Below are 20,584 nucleotides of genomic sequence, written 5' to 3'. Positions count from 1 at the left end.
CACGTTCTCTGATGTTCTGTATGTCTTATACTTATTCACTTTATTTTAATGTTCATTTGTATTTTCTGATGTATTCTTTCTTTTTCTCTTAGGCAACACAGCAAAGGTCTTCATTGATGTGCAAGATGAGAACGACCATCCTCCGGAGTTCACTAAGCCCTTTTATCTCGGTGGGGTTGCAGAGGATGCCAAGACCTTCACCTCTGTTTTACAGGTCCAGGTAAAGTGTCTGTCCCCTGCAGGATTGTAACCATATCCATGAGGCCTCACGCAGGCAGCACTTCCACGGATGAGCCAACAATTGTTCACTAACTGAAGAATCAGAACAGCAAAATCTGGCTAAATCTAAAATTGTAATCTGATTGGCTGGCTGCTACGCATGCATAATAAGATGTCAGACCAGCACCAATGGAAGCATTTCAGAGAACAAAGCTGCACAGCAATGAATAATTATTCAGTTCTTCAACAGGAGGAAATCACCCATTTTCATGGTCATGGAAGACCTGGAAATATCAGGGAGTTTTAAAATTGTGCTTTCCTGGCCTGGAAAAGTCATGGATATTAATCAAATCTTAAAAGTCATGGACATTTCTGTGGTGAATATACATTTTTCAAAAGTTTTAGTGGTTTGATATTGCTCTTGTGTGGAGATTTGTGAGCAAATCATACTTTTGAGTCAGTTATTTTCAGTGAATTAGTTGAAATGGTTCTCAGATTCACCTGAATGATTCATTAGTGAACTGATCTGAATTGGAATGATTCTTAAATTACTGTAACACAGGCTGTTTCTCAATTCCAAGAACGCAGAGAACGGACTTGCATTCTCGTGGAGTCCGGTCTTGCCAGGCGACCTTGAAAGAACGATCTCGGAAGGACGCGAGGACACAGAACGCATCATTTGAGAATTGAGATGTGCTGCGATCTTGTTGCTCAACTGACCGTCCCAGCATATTATAAGTGGCTAATGCACAATAAATACAACATAACATCACAAAAAAATGTCATAACCTGTTAAAAAATTCTTTCATATTAATATAGACATTGTTTTCATATAATTTTATATATTTTTATTTCACCGCGTGTATTTATGAAAATGAGTAGCCTTTAGCTGTTATGCTTTGTCAATGTTAAGTTTATTTTTTTATCTGGCAATAGAAATACTGCAGGCTTTATTCAGGTTATCATTTTATTAAAATTAAGCAAAACAAATGGTTTACTTTCACGAGCCACCCCGTATTTGCGAGTTTGTAGCTGGAATCTCACGAGAACTTTAAAGCTTACAGGCTTCCGTACGTCGACCGCCGCAGCGTCTTCTGGGATTTTTAACGGTTCGATTCCCTCAAGTTTGCATTCGATGCATCCTCGATATCAAGAACACATCCGGGTACTTTCATGCGTCCCGTGTTCTTGCGTTCTTGAGTATTGGAATGAACTTTGATGGTTGATGATGACATAGAGCAAGAACACAAGGACGCAAGATCGCTGAAGAACAGCCACAGTGTCCTAACCAGCCACAATGGTGATACGCAACAAGCGAAAAGGGATACTAAAATGCTAAAATGGTGTAATATTCATAAGTTTGATTATGTACTTATGCATTTACAGACAGAGCTCCGCCCACATGCTCTTTTGATTGGATTTGTATTTTTTATTTTTTTTGATTGATTTGGTGATGTCTGGTGTGGTCAGACCAATTGCTTGTCGTTGTAATCTCATTGCATTGCGTCTGGTTAGTTATGGAAAAGCCATGGGAATTCATTGTCGAAAAAGCTTGAAATGCTATTTTTTGCTGGAGTGTATCACACTAGTTTTCCTCTGTGCCGGTGATTCTTTGTCTATGTGAGGTGTTGTTCTCTGGTTGGTCAGATTGCTGGTCTCAGCTGAGGAGCTTAAGTCTGACCAGCTGGGGTCTGAAAGATTGGACCATCTTGAGACAGCTTATAAAATGCCACGGCTGCGGAGGCTCGCTGATACAGATCTCAACACAACTGTCAATAGCGTGGACAAGGGCACCGCATTCTCTGAGAAAGAAAATGAATCAAAGATCCTCATAACCCAACCAGGCTTTCTCTTAGAGCACAGATTTTGTCCTTTTCCAGCCTCTATTTTTCTCAGTAGTATCCTTTTCTTTTCTCTCTCTGCAAGTTCTTTACTCTCCAAATGGATTTCTCACTCATATCTGTTTTTTCAAGCCTTTATTCTACAGGTCAACCATGAGCTTGAAATTTACCCTATACAAGTAAATAAACTAGCTTCTCCAAGCTTGATTTAACAATTTTTTGCAAATGTGATTTATAATACACAGATTTCATTATCACTGATGCAGCATGACACTATAGCAGATGTTTGCAAAAAAATTTCTTCATCAGGTCAAATCGTTTCATGGCAGAGGAAAAGTTTCTCCTTTAAAGCGAGTATATATGGCATATATTTTTGTAGGCCAAAACCCGGTAATGAGTTACATTCCCAAGTCAATGTTTTTTTTTTTTTTTTTTTTTTTGTTGTTGATGGGTTTTTTGTAGTCTGGGTAAACCCAGCCTGATCTGCCGGCGATTTGATTTCGCTCTGCAACTCGGTCTGGAAACCCGTGCATTCATTTCTGCTGCACTGTTACACTTTTGCGGGAACCAATCACAGACTGGCTTATCCCCCTTGCTCCCTATTGGCGGGTATCACACGATGGCGATAGAGAAGCGACGGCAAGCAGCTTTCAAACTCTATCTGATCTACCCGTCTCTCACACGACCGTCACTCCAAAATAACAATGCACAATCACAGTGACGCCGATTGTGTTAAGCATTTACCTTATCTGAGAGAAATGTAGCAGAGCGTAGATCCGACAGTCTCTTCATAGGAAGATTACAAACGGCGATTAATGACACACAACGATTATCTGCTGTTATTTTGGTGGTTTGCTTCAGGATGTGAGTACAGGACTCTTTTACTTCAATGCCCCTTGATGGTAGACAATATTTTTTTTTTATTTGCTCTATATGTTTCGTCTCCCTGCTTCTTGAATCTTGCGCCGCCTGAGCTGACTGGAATTCTTTTTGGTTGTCATGACAATGACGTAGTTTAGGGCGGCTATATTCCGCATTCATTTACACTGAACCAGAACAGTATCAGAGTCGCCTTTTAAACTCTTGATGATGCTGAATGACTTCTTTAGTTAGCAAACGAATTGCTCGAGTGGGTGTAAATACCACTCACTTTCATGTTTTTTTGCACAACCTGCAAAAATCGCTCGATGCCATTGCTGCTTCTGCAACACGGATCAATGCTACAAACCAATACAAACTAACCCCGCGTCTCAATCCACTCCCTAGTTCCCTAGGTCGTGAATCAGTATATCATGAAAGTGAATGTGGCTGATTCCCTGATCAGTGCCCTGACTACTGAACTAGGGACCTGATTGAGACGCACGGTAAACCTGTCTGGAGTTTTCGCATCGCTCTGCAAAGTACGTCACCCGGATCGTTGATCTGATTGGTTGAAGGACTATCCAATTGCGTGACTAATGCTCGTTGATCATGCCTCTTGTGCAGTAGGAAATACATAGCAAACTCTCCAGACCAATGTTCAATTTTAAATTGAGCTTGGTCTGGTGATAGCCAGACTAGGGTTTTTGGTTAAATGCCTGAAATAACGTCTGTGATTAACACAAGTTCAGGATATTTTCAGGCTTTATTCTACCACATAAAATACATCAGTAATACCCCCCTGTTGATTTATCTAAAGCTTTATAACTTGAAAAAGGTGGTTGCTAATAAGTGAATAAATGGAACTACATGGACATTAAACACCATCACGCCAAACAGGTAAACTCATCTGCTTTCACAGCCTGGTTGCTTATAATTATGCTCTTGCAAACTATTCTGTCGCAAACTTTCAGGGAAAAATGCTTTAAATAAAGTTGTCGGAAGCTTAATGGTGGTGACACTGTAGTTTGTCACCACCATTAAACAATAATATCGTCACCCAATACTTACATTATACTAATGTATGACTTTATTATTAATTTTAATTATTTCTGCTTCCCCTTTGCCAATAATTTAAATATTTAAGTATAATTTAATTTCACAATTAATTACCACAATCCAATTTCTGACTGTTTACTTACTTAATAGTGATGTTAAATACCCAGAAAACACCACTGTTTATTTAATTAGTTCTAATACCATATTAGTTAGTACTGTGATATCAAAATTGCAATATATTCAACAGGCATTTAAATTTCTGGCCTCAGAAATACAACCTGTAAAGTCGTCCATTTAATTACATCAGCATTACTCTAATCTGACATGCAGGCCACATGCTGACACCCACACTGGGTTTCACCTCATATGGCATCACCCTGCCTTAAGTTCATGTGCAGACTACACGAACAGCAGCAGTGATGCTATCAGGTGACCAGCGTCCTGCGTTCGTTCAAGGAGACCTTATTAGCCAAGACCCCAGACTGAGTTAAGCCACGCAGCAGAAGTCCAGGGTTTTATAGGGTCACATTCACTGCGAATACAGATTATCATCATCGGTGTCCTCTGTTTACTTGTGGAAACATCTGAGATGTGAAGTTCAGCGGGCAAAAAGCCATGCTTTGACTTACACAGTCATGCTTTTTGCCCATTTCTCAGGTGTCACAGGAATCACTTACTACGGATATTTGTTCAAACAGCTCAGGGGCTCGTACATTAGACTACTTTAATCTACTTCGAGATTCGTCTTTAAATAGTTTTGAGGTGAAAAAGATGAGAAAATTGAAACCGTTCTTTGCTCTGCCAACCCTAAGGACAGGGATGTCGGTGATTGAAATGCTTTTACTTCGCGTTGTGGAAGCGCCTTTTCCGATTCTCCCTGCATTCATTGTTCTCTCCTGATCTCATAATTAGTTTAAGCAATCTATTGACCTTGTGAGAAAACATTTCCTTGCTGATGTTACTCGGTGTAATATGAGGTTGAAACGCAATGAAAGAAAAGAAAAAGAGACTTTTGTGGAACTACAAATTCAATTTCAAACTGTTTCGGCTCAAGATCTACCCCACAACGGCGATCAAAGGTTTTCTCACACTTAGCCTCACTGAATGACCAATTAAAAGACAGACCTTTTGTTTGCAAGGGACTTTAATACACACTTACTGTATTTATTGAAACGGGTCTCCCAGGCATATTGGAAAAAGCCTCATTTGTGTTAATGACTCTGCCTGGTCCGGGGCACCCTGCTGCCCATGATGCCGCCCGTTTCCCCCTCTTGTAAAAAGCCATTATAAATCATTGTCACCGCAGTGGAGTGCTATAATGTTCATCTGAGATGAGCCAATGTGAGGTTGGTGCTGGTAAATCGGAGCTTGGAGCTCCTCCTATGGGCCGACGGTGGAATGGCGGGTGATGGCAGAGGTTGAGCAGCTCTGTGTTGTAGGTGATAAGTAGCTCATGGCTATTCCTCTCTGACATGTCTGCTCTATTGTTTCTGACAGGCTCTGGATAAGGACACAGGGAATTTCAGTGCCATGCTGTATAGGCTGATTATCCCCCCTACTACTGACGGCAAAGACGGCTTTGTTATTGAGCCCTTCACAGGCGTAATTAAGACAGCCATCATGTACAGGAACATGCGGCGCTCCTACTTTAAATTTGATGTGGTTGCTACAGACGACTACGGGAAGGGACTCAGCAGCAGCGCTCAAGTGGTGGTACGTATGTGATCGGGAAGCATGAAGTTTCTGTCATTTTCCTTTCAAAAGTCAGATTTAAGAATGAACGAGCCAGTTCTTTTTAATGAATCATTCAAAAAGATGGATTGATTACAAGTCCTGCTAATTCTTAAATGTAACATCTGACTCATTGAATGGAACTTTCAATATGTGTCTTCACTTTCATTCGTATTGGTTTAATTACTCTCTGGTTGTTCATATGACATTGTGTTGTTAAACATACACATCCAGGGCAGCATTTTGTTTTAATAAATGGTACTTGGATTAAGTAATAATATGTTGCCTAAAATGTAATTGTTTTTGTCCCTAACAGCATTTTTGTAAAAAGTTGCCAACTAGTACCAGCATTTTTGATGATATTCACAAAACTTCCATGGCCCCCAGAATATTTTGTTGTATGAACATGTAAACATTCAGTATATCAAAAGAAGGAACAAAGCCTCTGCTTTTAATAAAAAAAAAGTAAAAAATAAAATTTCTAGCTTCATTCACTCATGTTTTATCCACAATTGAATGTTTCATAAAAAAACAACATTTCGAACAAAAAGCTGAGAAAAGTTTTTGTCAAAGACCTTGTTTGCATCAGATTCAAGCAAATGATTAGCAAAACATTAGATGGAGTAGGTCGAGTCCATATACACCTTCAAAGCTTAAATGTGCTTAAACAATCTTCGATCCGCTCCTTCTGGTTTATGCAGATCATATACTTTGCTTGTTTTTGGATCCGGAGATGCTGTATATTCCATATAACAGTGAAAATATGGAAAGCCGGAAAAACTCATCAATTGCAGGGAATCGTTTTCATAAATTAAGAAGAATCTCATCAGTGGCAGGGAAAGAGTTAAATGGAATCATAAAGGAACCAAAATCATTAAGGGCAATTGCGGATGAGGTGCAATTCTGCTGTTGCAAGAAGGATAGAAATTATACACTTTGCCTTTACATCCAATATCCCGAGCCAGTTTGAACAGATTGATTAAAGTTTAAAGCAGTAATCTGTCCTGAGATGCAATCCATCATCTGATTTTACGGCAGTGGCAACTCCGTTAGCTGATTTTGATTAGAAAAATACAGTCCCTGTAAGCCTTCTTGAAGAACGTCCAAAGCTGATGCCGTAGAGGCATCGATTTTTTATTTTTTTTTGTGTGTGTGGGCTGAGGGGCTCTAGCAGTATTTAAACCCATAAATCAATCTCTCAGTAGCACTCAGTATCTTGAACCTGTGCTTAGTCTGTGAGGTAAATAAATATGTAGCGATAAGGGTATTTAGATGATGTGAGCTAGACCGCTCCATGTACAATATAGAGCTTGATACAGACTAAAATGGAAGAGAATCGCAAAGAATTTACAGGTTACCAGTCCTTAACTATTCCATGATTCTAGTACTTTTGAGGGAGATCCTTCACCATTATTACTGTATTTTTGGTGACACACATGTTGTTACATTTAATGTCTGAATTTCATTGCATTCAAAATATTAAACCAAGCTTTTCTCAGATCTAACAGACTTTAATTAAAAGTCTCTACAAATTCAAAATATGAGGGAAATATATATAAAATATTTTAAACATTGAAGGATAAGCAAAACACTAAACTTGGTTAAGGTATTTATCTGACAAAATAATTTGCCAAAATTGTCAAACTACAAGCTTGAAACTACAGGTTTAATTTTACTATGCAAAAAATTGCATAGAACAACAGAAAGCTAACAGGAAAAAGCATATATTGGCTAGAATTTAATCAGTTTGAACAATCATTTGTTCTCTCTTGTTTTTTTAACGGGGACCTATAATGCCCCATTTACAAGATGTAGGCTAATATAAGTCTCTGGTGTCCCCAGAATGTGTCTGTGAAGCTTCAGCTCAAAATGCCCCACAGATCATTTATTATAGTTTGTCAAATTTGCCCCTATTTGGGTGTAAGCAAAAACATGTCGTTTTTGTATGTTTTTAACTTTGAGCATTGTGACTTTGCAGATGTTGTTTATGCTCAAACAGCAACATTACACACTAACTAAAGTTAAAAAAGTGAAATCATGATCAACTACCCCTTTAAGTGTTCATCATTTCTTTGTATGACAGTCTGGCCAAAAATTGTCCTGACTTATTAAAGTTCCTGGTTTAATTTAACTGATTTCTGTCTCCTAGTTTCATCAACCACAGGAATGGCATATATTTGAAATGTTACACAGTTCAGAACCTTCACGCTACACCATAATTTTCCCTTTTATAACTAGAGATTGTTTTTGTCCTATCTCCCAGGTGTCAGTGGTTAACCAGCTGGACATGCAGGTGGTTGTATCCAACGTGCCGCCCACTGTAGTTGAACAGAACAAGGATCAGCTGATTGGGTAACTCGTTCTATACAAACACACTCTTCAGTCAGACATACTCCCCAATATACCATTCCAAGCAGCCAGAGAGTGCTTGAAGCTCTAATGTATGCATGAGTACTTGACTCATGTGGGTGCAGATGTTTATGTTGGGAATAAATCAGTGGGCTGCTTGATTCTGTCAACTCCTCTCAGAAAAAAGCAGGACCCACACTGTTTAACATCTGCGTCAAGAGCAGAATAGCCAGAAACCCCACCTTCCTCAGTTAGCCATGGGATAGCACTTATCACTGATTAAAAGGCTAAAAGATATAGTTCACCTAAAAGTTATGATGTCATTTATTATCATTTACTTAGTTTATGTTGTCACAAACCTAAATGACTACATTTGTAATGAAAAATAAACATAAATGGAACCTAAAAGACTTAAAATATAGAGCATAAGTCATAGAAACCACTTTTATCGTACTTTTAGGATGTTTTTATGACATTATTGGTGGTCAACAGCACCTATCTCCATTTATGTCCATCATATGGAAAAGAGCAGCAGGAACGTTTTTCAGAATATCTTCTCTGACAGAAGAAGGGAATTCTTTTGGTTTTGGAATGACAAAAAGATGAGAGTCATCATTTTCACATAGACAGGAAAGTGCTAATATGATACAAACCCATCTTTATATTATACACACACTTTCTGTCTCAGTTGAAAGAACTCACAGCCCAAACCTCCCCATCATCACTTGTCAGTCAGTTTCCTCAGCAAACCTGCTCCTTGTAACTTTTTTTCCAAGTAGAGTCATCATTCCAGCCTCTGTTGTTTTTTGTCCCATGTTCTTATTTCACCTCAGCAGCTGTGAAGACGAATATCTGAGGCACTGCAGGTAATTGGCTGAGGAGGGCTGGCTGCTCTGAGATGTGAGCTGAGGGGTAATAAAAGCGCCTACTGGGAGACAAGGACGCCAGCTTTGAAGCAACACTGTCTTACAAGCTCATTTTAGCCCTTGCTTTGTATTTGTCCTCCATGCATCTCTGCGTTCAAAACAGCTCCAATTCAGTGTAGCATGACAAACATGGATAATATAGCAGTTTGCAGCACATGTGTTATATTCAGACAGTGTAACTGTTGCTCTTGTGTCCTCTTTCATTTCTCCAATTACTACAATTAGTGTTTGTTGTGCATGTTTGCAATCGTGTGGAAGTCGATTGTCAGTTTATTTTCTCTGATATATGCCCACCAATTAATGGCTTAGAGGCTCTCAGTTGGCACACAAATAATTCTTTTCACTATACGTTTTATGCAGTGTTCTGACATGAATTGTTACTTTTGGTATGTAATAACTTTATATTTGTTCTCATTTTCAGACCAATGTTTTTGAAGTCCATATGCAGTATTTTTTTGTTGGTGGTCTATACACATGTGCCAGTTGAACATCTTTTGGTTGTTTTGTTTTGTAACACAAAAACACGTCCTGTGTGAAAAGGGAATTCTTTACAGGGCTGTTTGTGTAGAGCATTCCTTTGAGAAATGAATAGACTGTCAAAGAATGGTAAATAGATCGTCTTCGGTATGTCAGGAAGTTCTGTTGTAGATCTCTCATTTTCTGTCTGTCTCTTAATTCAGGATTTTAGAGCGCTACGTCCAGGACCAGATCCCAGGAGCTAAAGTAGTTGTGGAGTCAATCGGGCCCCGGCGTTTTGGCGAGGGTTATGAACAGGAGGACTACTCCAAATCTGACCTGATGGTTTATGCAATCGACCCTCTGACCAACAGAGCTCTCTCAAGACAGGAGCTCTTCAAGTACGTGCAAACTCCTTTTCTGCTGTGCTGTTCTGACTTTTACCTCAAACCTGTGTGCCTAACAGTTTGAGATATATCTACCCTTCATACACTCTTAAACCTTTAACATCCATGGTATCATTCCATTCTGCAAAAGTTTCTTTATAGTGGAAAAAGTTTCCTTAGATTTTTTAAATGCTCTGCATACTAATAAAAAGTTATTTTAAGTAATTTTTGCTGAAAGGTTTTTTAGGCAACCAAAAATGGTTCTTCTATGGCATTGCTGTGGAAAACCCCTTTTGGAACCTTGATTTTTAAGAGTGTACTATGATAGATGTTTCTGTGTGGCTGTACAATCAATGGACAGGACTGCTTTTTTATTTAGATAGAGTAATGTGAAAATGCAGAGCACTAAGCATCTCAAAAATGCCACAACAGTATTGTTGGTGCATCAAGTACCAACTACAAAATGATGCATTTTGGCTGTTTGTGGCTCTCTTGGCTAATTTTGGACCAGTCTGCACTGATATCCAGGGCTCGATTTGATGGGGAATGGCATCCCCGTTGTTGAAAAAACAAAAAAGACAAAAAAGAGAGTCTGGTGGTCACTCATCCAATGCTACAATGATATAAATAATTTAATCAGTAATGCCTATTTTTCTACTCTTTAAACCAATAAATAAAAATGTTTAAAGTACAGTATTTGTACTTTATTTGTAAAGTATGTGTTTGTCTGAAAGAATATAGTCATATACTCCTAGGATGGCTTGAGGGTGAGTAAACATTTTTGGGTGAACTATCCCTTTAAGAGACCACCCTCGCCTAGTCATTAGTTAGGCTGTTTTTCATAATAACGATGTCTATTTATGTTTTTATCCAAGCAGCACGATAAAGCAGATGGAGTGTATGTTTGTGTTTGTTTAGACATTTTCTCATTTTTCATAAAAATTAGACTTGTGGTTAAATGCTTAGCCAGATTGTCTGTCTTGTCACAGTAATTAGCCTGCTCAGACAGCACTGTTTCTAACGCTCATACGGGCAAATCGTGAATTGTAGGCTGTCGAATGCGCTTCAGTTCAAATATAGAAAACATTCCTTCTTTTGTCAACTTCTTTTGTTTTGTTCAGCTGTCTGCAATGTGAATGATATTTATAAATTGTGTTTTCATAGTAGCCAATGTAAGTTTAAGATTTACATTTAAAAAATGGGACACATTTTAGAACGTTATTATAAAAGTTTGCCTTATAAATTATTACATTTGCTCAGTTATTCAATGATTGGTTGAAAAGCAAGTGAGACTTCTATTGCCAGATTTATGTTCCTTGCACTGCAGAACTAATTGAATAGCATATGCGAATGTTCATGTGGTTTTCTGCAGGTTTTTAGATGGGAAGTTATTGGACATCAATAAGGAGTTTCAGCCCTACCTAGGTCGCGGAGGACGCATTCTGGAGATCCGCACACCGGATGTGGTGGAGAGCGTGAAGAAGGCGGTTCAGTCTGTTGGATACACCGAAGGAGCCCTGCTGGCCCTGGCCGTCATCATCATCATGTGCTGTATCCCAGCCATTCTTATCGTCATCATCACCTACCGACAGTGAGTGTCACAACTATAGTCCAGTACACCTGAAAGGGATAGTTCACCCCAAAATTTAAATGTCATCACTTAAATTGTCATCAGTTACTCACCCTCAAGTGGTTCCAAATCTGTATGAGTTTGTTTCTTCTGTTGAAAACAAAAGAAGATATTTTAAAGAATGTTGGTAACCAGTGACTTCCATAGTAGGAAAAAAAAATACCATGGAATTCAATGGGTGCCATCAACTGTCTTGTTATCAACATTGTTTAAAATATCTTTAGTGTTCAAGAGAAGAAAGTAACTCATAGATGTTTGGAACAACATGAGTGTGAGTAAATAATGACAAAATTTGTAATTTTTGATTGAACTATTCCTTTAAGAATGCAGCTTCATTCCACTGGGATTTCAGTGGAACATTTATACGTGCACACATTCTCTCTTTTTCACAATGGTAACACCTTTGAGAACTGCCTGGTCTTGTGTTTATTCTGTGCGAAAGAAGATTAATTAAGACCATGAAAGGTAAATATGTGAAACTGCCTGTGGTTAAGGGCTGAGTTTTACATGTGGTGCCAGCTGAGCCTGTGCCATATGGCAGACCTGACGATGAGAATTCAGGAATGAAATGACAGGGTCTGAGCTAAAGATATGAGAATCGTTCTGGAATCATTGAGGGTTTAGCTTGAGATGAAGATAATTCATACTTGTGGGAAACAAAGAGCAGATTTATAAATGTTGTGGCTGAAATCCATCATATATTTTTTGCAGTGCGATAAGTTCATGTTGATATATTGTCATTGTCTAATATCTCTTTTTTCTTCTTTTCACAATGCACCAACTTCAGATTCAAAGAGTAAGTATTGTACAGAGACATGCATGTGTAATGATATGTTGGTTATACATCCTAACCATTTCCCTCTCTCAAGCATTACCAATTCAGTGGTTCTCAAATGATATTGATTTAAGACTTTACATTGAATATAAAATGGCAAAACCCAAATAGCAACCGAACACTACCTAAATAGCTTGTCGTACAAAAGTCAATGATACGACAAGGGAAATCAACAACAGTGAAATGTATTAACATAAAAACCTTATACACGTTTTTATAGTTTGAGTTTGGTTTATGAATGTCTCTTGAATTTTAATGTTTATGCTCTCGACAATCCATAATTCACTGCACAAAATACAATGTTGGCACAAATGATGTTTATCTTCATTGCTACCCATTTTAATGTAGTCTGGGACTCTAGTAGTCTCTTTTTTTTTTCATCTATTTTGTGTAGCTTTATTAGTTTTCCAAGAATGAGGGCACATTATGCTGCCTGTCCATGATGGCATTTGCCAAAATATGACTAGCTTAGATAAATTTTAGCCAAAATACCATTTGATTTGACAACTTTTGCCATAAAAAAAAAAACAAAAAAAACAAAGACAGAGAGATAGAGAGAGACATTTCCTCTCCTTTTAAAAATTGAAATGTCTTTTTTGTGCATTTCTAACTATACATTATATGCTTAGTTATGTTTTATTATTTTTGTTTGTTTTTTATTCTATTCTATACATGCTGAGAACCACTGGTCTAATTTATTTTATCTGAGGAACTCCAGAATAGCTAAATGTCCAGTGAAAGTTAAAGGCTTGTTGATTTCCCAGGGCCAGGACAGGAGAGCATGGAACACAACTTATGTAAAGAATAGCTTTTGTTCCCCAAGTTATCAGATCCTGAATGAGATTTCTGATCTGTGAATCCATGCATAATTTATCAATCTTTCATTATATAAGCAAATGCTTTTATTTTGCTCAACTTGCTGACTTTATTATCTAAAGACGGCAGGCAGAATGTGCAAAAACAGCCAGGATCCAAATGGCGCTTCCCACCGGCAAATCCGGAGGTGCTGCCACCAACAATCTGTATGAAGAGCTCGGCGACAGCACCATGTAAGTTTTATACCTTCAGAACTTTATACTTGTCAATGTCTCCAAACACTGACTGATGTAGAATATTAATATGTAAAGTAAAATTGCACAAGTCTATTTAAATTAAAATAAATTAAGTCTATTTTTCTAACCACAGTGCCATTTTTAAACAAGAAAGAATCTTGTATAAATTATAAATCTAACAAAATATAGAGTTGTATGATTAGAACAAGAACTTCAATTTGAGTAAACAGAAATGTTAGTTTGGTTGTTAAGATTCCCTGGCTGCAGTATTTGTGTTAATAAACTTATGATTTAACAAACTAATTTTATGGCTGAGCAAAGCTAGGGCTAGGGCTTCTATTCATGGTGTCCCAGGTTGAGGTGATCACCATACTCCTTTGTTATCCCCAGGGTATGGTCCAAAGCTCAAAAGGTTTTTTTAAAAAAAAAAAAAAAAAAAGCTTCCAGTCTTGTTTGATGTGTTTGTAGTCAACATTTCATAGGATATTAAGGGAACATTTTTTTGGAATATCAAAGATCCACTTTTATCAGAAACTGATTATCATCTAAACCAAATATGTTGAAAACTGGACTTTTTAGCGGGAGCAGGAAGGCAGGATGTAAACTACTTGTTTATCCCTGCAGCATATAGTAGTCATGACCACTATCAAGTTTTGTTGCCAAGATAGTCAAAATTCTCATATTTTTCCACTGTCACACTTAGGAGTGTTTTACGTACCACGTGTTGTTGTTTCTTTTAAAGTGTTCAATAACTTTTGACCCCAAAACTGGCATAATAAAAGACAATTTGTCTTCTAGGAGTATGCTGAATTTCATTCATTTTTACCATACAGTTTCGGGGACTTTGATATACTCCTAGTCTGAAGGAAGAATAAGCAGAAAACCAACTGATTCCTTGCTGATTTTTGATTTCTAGACTGCTTCAGTGCATATCACCTAATTAGGCTTTACGTGAGCATTTTCAATCTTTCTGAACTGATAGGTTTTCCACTGCTACTAGACTGAACAGGCCAAGTTTCTAAACATTGAAGTTTAAATTTGGGCAGTCATATTTTAATGTGCTCCTGGTTGAGATTTCACATCAAACTTATTACAAAAGATAAAATTATTTTTTTCATCTTTGAACCCCTTAAACTGATTTCTGTGGAATGGTTGCGTCTGGTGTTAGGCGAGTTTCCCCCTTCAAAAGACTAGCACTTACACAATCTTTACAAAACTTTTTTTAACATCTTGCTAATTTCACTTATATATATATATGTTTTTTTATTATTTTCCTTATCTCTCATTCTCATTTCTTGGATATCAGACCTAAGTAAGTAGTCAGTCATCTGTTTTCCAAATGTAGAAAATAATTAAAGGTAGAGTTGTATTTGTGGTCGTTTCTCAGAAAGCTGATGAACATTCTTTCCTTCCAATTAGTTGCCTAGCATTGTGATCAGTTGCCTTGCTCCTAATCAGTAGTGATATTAGCTAAGAATTGTGTTTGTGCCCTTCATTGAAACTTGTTATAGGTGTTTGCCTAGGATTTAATTAGCTCAATCCAGGCAGGTGCTTTTTGTAGCTGGCTTCCATCCTACTTCCCCATCTACCTTGATGTTCACATCCTCTGTTAAGTCATTCTTTGTCTCTTTTTGCGGTTATGCTGAAAGCAGGACTAAGAGGTGTGTTCTGAAGGATGGTGATCGACAGCGTGTAATTAGCTCATTTGCCACCCGTGCCATCGCTGCTCACAAGCTGTCCACTGCTAATGGAATCTTGCTGAACAACTTGCCTAAGTCGGAAAGCAACATTACCTTCCTTTCAGATGAGAACCCGCTTACTACAACCAACCCCCTGTACCATGATGACGGCACCCTCAGCAGCCCTGAGCACCAAAATCGAAGGTACCTCCTGAGCATGTATTCACCCAGCGTGAGAAGTCTGAGAAAGTCCATCCTGCGCTTCCCATCTGCAGGCTCAGGACACTCCTGGACTTTACCCTCTAGGTTGCACAAGTGTGAGACCAGTGAAGCCCTACGGAGTAGGAGGGTGGTGATGGACCCAGTTCAGTGGGAGCTGCAGCTTCTGAAGTCTGGCCTTAAGGACAGTAAAGAAATGATTGATGGGATTGATGGGTTTGATGGTTTTGACGGGCTTGTGGATGAAGATCCAGAGCCCAAATTGTCAGTAAAAGAGCAGGCACGGCAGTTTGAGCAGCAGGCCATGCAGGACATGAGTCAGAAGCAACGCCAGGACTCACGTGGGTCACTCTCCTCTGAAATTATTCTCTCTGTTTTTGAGACCCCACAGTCTTCATTCATGGGATATAACAACAGGCCCCCATCCATAATCATTACCCAGAGTGATGGAACACCTCCACCCAGTCACAAGCCCACTCCTCCAGTGCTGCGGAAGTACAGCAGATTGACTACCTATCCTGATGAGGAGTCTTACGAGGTCAATGTGGAGATCATCCCTGACCCTCCAGATGTACCTGCTCCACCACCACCACCTCCACCTCCCTCAAGTTCTCCACCACCTCCACCTCCCTCAAGTTCCCCACCACCTCCACCTCCCTCAAGTTCTCCACCACCTCCACCTTCCTCTAGTCTTCCACCACCTCCACTTCCACCTCCTCGACCTCCCTCCAGTCCCCCACCCCAGTCTATTCCTATCCCGCCATCCACACCTGTTCCTTCCCATCCAACCCCTCCACCTCCTCCTCCTCTCCCCCCTCCCTTATCACCAACCCTTTCCCGTCCCATGCCTCCTTCTCCATTCGTCCTCCCTCCTCTTTCCTCCATCACACCCCTTAGACCGGTGTCCTTACGCCCCACACCACCTCCACTGCCCTCCGAGCCGGAGCCTCCCAAGAGGGAACTCAAGGGGATCCTTAAGAATATCCAGAACATAGCAGATATAGAGAAATCCATTGCCAACATGTACAGTCAAATAAATAAAAAGCAGTGCCCGCCAAAGATTGTCCCCAAACCACAAGTGTCTGTTGAACCAGAGGCTGGCGTGTCAGAAGTGGAGCCTGTACAAGAAGCACCACCACCAGAGCCCAATCCAAACATGAACTCACTAGTGGAAGAACTGGAAAAACGCTTTCCATCTCAGTCCACTATCCTGTGACACTCTCTTTGTCCATGTTGCTATTACTCTTTTAGAGGCTGTTCACTAGGGCTGGGACAATACATCGATTATCGATTTGCGATACAATGAATCTGGAACGACTGTGGATTGTGATTCTCTCTCGAATCGATTCTGAGCTTAGTTTTTAACAGCAGATGGCAATACATGCTTTAGAAACACACATAGCGTTATCTGCTTGCTTCCAGTTCCTTTACACACACCACCTAAACCTAACATAATCATTCATAAAGTTCGAAAAGGTTGAAGCGAATTACAAGGGTGTTTGCAGTGGGCCGTGTTTACATTAATCTCGCATCATAAAAGCATTCTGAGCTGAGGTGCAAATGTATTTAACCACTTACATGACTCAGCCGAATGCATGTCTTCTTTGTGAGCATTTGAGTATGTGGTTAAAAACTAGCCTGGAGCACCATCTGCTGTTAAACCTAAGCTCAGAATCGATTTGAGAGAAAAAATATCAGTCTTCCAGATCCACTGTATTGCAAATAAAGAATCAATGTATTGTCCCAGCCCTACAGTTCACACAGGATGCATTCTAGCAAATATTTTAGTAGAGCGGAACTGTAAAGAAGTCATGTTCATATGTAAATATGGACAATGTGTTCCTGTAGCACAAACAGTAAAGCATGGTGCTAGCAATGCCATGCTTCCAAGGGAATGCATAAATTTATCAAATGTATACTTTCAATGCAATGTAAGGCACTTTGAATTAAATCATAATTGTTAAAATGTTTATCAAACCCCCAGAAAAACATGTGATTGTTTGTAACCTGACATTGAACCACTAAACTGTATACAAAACAATTAAAATGTGGCACTTGATACAGAAAAAAAGTGTGTGGGGGGTGTAAAAGGTTCATCTAGCGCACATGTACAAAGACCAGAAATTCCAATTTAATAATTTAAAAGCAAGAGAATGTGTCCTGTGTGAATGGCCCCTTAGACTATCACTACATTTATGTCATCTTTACTTTTTGTCTTACCATTGTGTTTCATCTTACAATAACACAAAATCAAGTGTTTGTGCTTTACAGTTTTTGTAAAAATATTTTTAATCAGTTTTGCAAGAGTGTTTTGTTATTTAGTTGAGTTAAACCATTCGTACAGGCAATTTATTTTATCCCTTCAAACTGTTGTAGTACACAAAACACTGTTACTTACTCATAGAAATTCTCTATATTCATATGCTCTAATGCTGGGCTATAAGTTACTGTCACTGGACGGGATAAATGACCTCTATAAAGCTTTTCACTGAGGTACACTGCATGCTCTCACCTCTCATTTTCTTTATTGTTTTCCCTCTTTTGTTAATTGTGTTAGCATAGCCTCTGTGGCCACATTTACACTGTCTACAAGGTTTCACCAATATATGGCACAGGATATTCATGTATACTATGATCAATTGGTTTATCAGGTACAGCTGTAATAGGACATTGTGTCTCTCTCAGTGCAAGCTAATGTTGTCTCTGGTAGAAGGACTAGAAAGGCACAGAAGAGAAACAAGTTTGTTTTAATGTTAAATGGCTTTATGTGACGTGACTGTGCACACATTAGGAGGTTTGAGAGGCAACCGAGTCGTCAAGTTGGTTGTAATTACCGGCTAAATCAATTTAGTGTGTGTGTGAGAGAGAGAGCTTGTGTGATTGGCGATATGTCCTCCATTTACTCTTTGAGACGGAAACACGCTGCATTCAATTCAGCAAACGTCCTCCTAATCCCAGCTTTAATTGTTTTGATACTAATGGATGGATACTGCACCATTACATCCGATTATTGTTGACTTGCAGCGGTACACAACTAATACCATATTGTTTTTGTTCTTGTGCTGTAGCACATTCAGAAGTGTCTCCATGACCTTATGAAAATTGATCATGTTCAGTTTCTGTAATGATTGCACCTTCTGTTTACAGTGAGCAGTCACTGTATTGATGTGACTCGAATATTCTGGTTAGGCTTTGTTTTAAACCTCTTTTCCTATTAAAGTTCTGCAATAAATTCAAGCCCCTTAATAAAGACTCCATTCAAAATTTGTTTTGTAGGTCACATCATTGTTTGTGTGCAGTTTAAAGCGTAAAGAAATTCAAGAATGAAGTCAGATAATCTCCCAATGAATGTTTAGGTTTCAAAATGTAACCAACGTTTTGTCATTTGAATTGTGATTTGGACTTCTTTCTTCCATTCATGTGTTCACTGAATCGTGATTACGCTTTTCTTTTTAATATATTTAACTATTTAGAGTTCTTTTAACAGAGCAAAAGATGAGTTGTGTTAATACACGTGTCATTTTATTAGAAAAGAAAAGCTTAAAGACCAAAAAACCTAAAACTTCACATAACACACTATTCCTTTTCTATCATTAAAGCACTGTTATTTCCTTCAAAATGTCTCTGCAGATAACCCAGGCATGCCATACTTTCCCATCTCATATCATGATTTGTTTATCTAATCTGTAGCGCCATGTTCCATTAGGACTAGCAGTTGCCATCATGACATGTTAACAGTGTTCCAGAACAAACAAACAAGCAAACATCTTTATGGCAATCAGAGGGAGGAGGAAAAGCTCTCTGTTAAAATTAGCACGATCAAACAAGATTCATCTGTCACCACTATTGTCTGTTTAGTCAACATTTCAAAGCAGATGGAAAACTGCAACGTACAATTGTAGAAAAGCATATATGTTTAAAACTAGTGCTGCCAAAACATTAATTCAGTTCAGTAATTCACAAAAAAAAAAAACATGTGCTAACATGTTTAATCACATACATATGATTACATGTCATTAATTTAATTAATATGCATATCGTAATAGATTTTTTTTTGGGGGGGGGCCCCCTATTTGAAACACTTATTTATACTATATTTAATATATATATATACTATTATGTAACTGTTTATACTACAGTAACTATTTGCATTATTAATAAGAGTAAGAAAATGCTTATATTTATCACACAAATACATTTTTTGATGAAAATCCATTTAAAAATTAATTTTTAAAGGGCATTTTGACATATCAGTGGTGTTTATCCTGTTATTTATGATTAGTAATTAATCAAAAATCAAAAATATTATAGTTATGTAATACAGAGATATATGGTGGCCTTTTTGGTTTTATAATACCTTCTATGTGCTTTCAGTGGTGGTTTAGGTTCCCATTACTTGTAATTAAACTCCACCTACAAAAAGCAGGCCAGCCAATGGTAAATCATTTTTAATTCTATAATTAATTAGTGTGACCATGAAGGAACTGAGAAAAAAATATCAAATAATTAATATAGATCAGCAGGTTTAACATAAGTTTCATTTTTTAACAAAAAAAAAGATGGAAATGCCACTGCAATTGTACCTTGACCCTGTTAAAAATATAAATAATTAGTATTTAATCATAGTGTATAATTATATACTTTAATTACAATTATATATCATGTAATACATCATGTTTAATTCATGGACTGGCACATCATTGCACCTGCAAACACGCTCGCACAGAGAGAAAAGTCAACAAAACAAAAGTCCCTTGAAAGTCGCATATTATCGTTAAGAGATAAATCTTCATTTGAATCCCTCATTATGCCCACATCAGGGAAGAATTGCTGTAATTTGCTCTCACTGATCTGCTGCCTGGAGAGAATTTTAATTTGCTACGCTTTCAGTGAAATGGCCCTGCCACTTAGGAAACGCTGGCCGGTCTCCATGTACACTCTGTGTACCCCTAACACACCTGATAAACTGTAATCAAATGTTTTTTTTAGGCTGTCTTTGCGTGCCAAGCATTGTCACATATGATATTGTCTAAATGTCATAAGAGCCTTGAGGGTGTTAACATTCATCTGACTGATAAACAAACAGTGTGCCACTGCCACGTGTCCTTGCAGCTAAACAGTGTCTAGCTTTTCTCCTCTATAGGCATGTCATTCTCTTATTGTCTACTTGAATCAGCGGTGTTAACACATATCCATTATGCGATGATGCCTGTGAGCTTCATTGTCATTTAGTGCTCAACACTGATTGACCCCTAAACTAATGTTCCCTCAGAACTAAAATCCCATAATTAATAGTACAATCCATAAAGTAAAGTAATTTCAGTAGCTGAAAAAGAAATGGATA

The 20,584-nt window shown here is 38.3% G+C and overlaps 1 protein-coding gene across 2 annotated transcripts in view; it reads left to right on the top strand.

Annotated features, from left to right (window-relative positions):
- pcdh15b (protocadherin-related 15b) overlaps nucleotides 1–16,456 on the top strand; it is a 239,673-nt gene extending 223,217 nt beyond the window's left edge. Inside the window, exons 26-34 of one of the 2 annotated variants that reach the window (XM_067368857.1) lie at nucleotides 93–220; nucleotides 5,475–5,690; nucleotides 7,972–8,060; nucleotides 9,664–9,840; nucleotides 11,198–11,416; nucleotides 12,243–12,251; nucleotides 13,229–13,339; nucleotides 14,649–14,654; nucleotides 14,995–16,456. In XM_067368857.1, coding sequence (XP_067224958.1) covers nucleotides 93–220; nucleotides 5,475–5,690; nucleotides 7,972–8,060; nucleotides 9,664–9,840; nucleotides 11,198–11,416; nucleotides 12,243–12,251; nucleotides 13,229–13,339; nucleotides 14,649–14,654; nucleotides 14,995–16,456 — 2,417 coding nt within the window. Of the gene's footprint in view, nucleotides 1–92; nucleotides 221–5,474; nucleotides 5,691–7,971; nucleotides 8,061–9,663; nucleotides 9,841–11,197; nucleotides 11,421–12,242; nucleotides 12,252–13,228; nucleotides 13,340–14,648; nucleotides 14,655–14,994 lie in introns of those variants that run through there. The other variant, XM_067368859.1, reaches the window with a different exon arrangement.
- The last annotated feature ends 4,128 nt before the right edge of the window (nucleotides 16,457–20,584 follow it).

The sequence above is a fragment of the Chanodichthys erythropterus genome, chromosome 19 (assembly GCF_024489055.1).
Source record: "Chanodichthys erythropterus isolate Z2021 chromosome 19, ASM2448905v1, whole genome shotgun sequence".
NCBI lineage: Eukaryota > Metazoa > Chordata > Actinopteri > Cypriniformes > Xenocyprididae > Chanodichthys > Chanodichthys erythropterus.
This window is presented reverse-complemented; position numbering and strand designations above follow the sequence as displayed.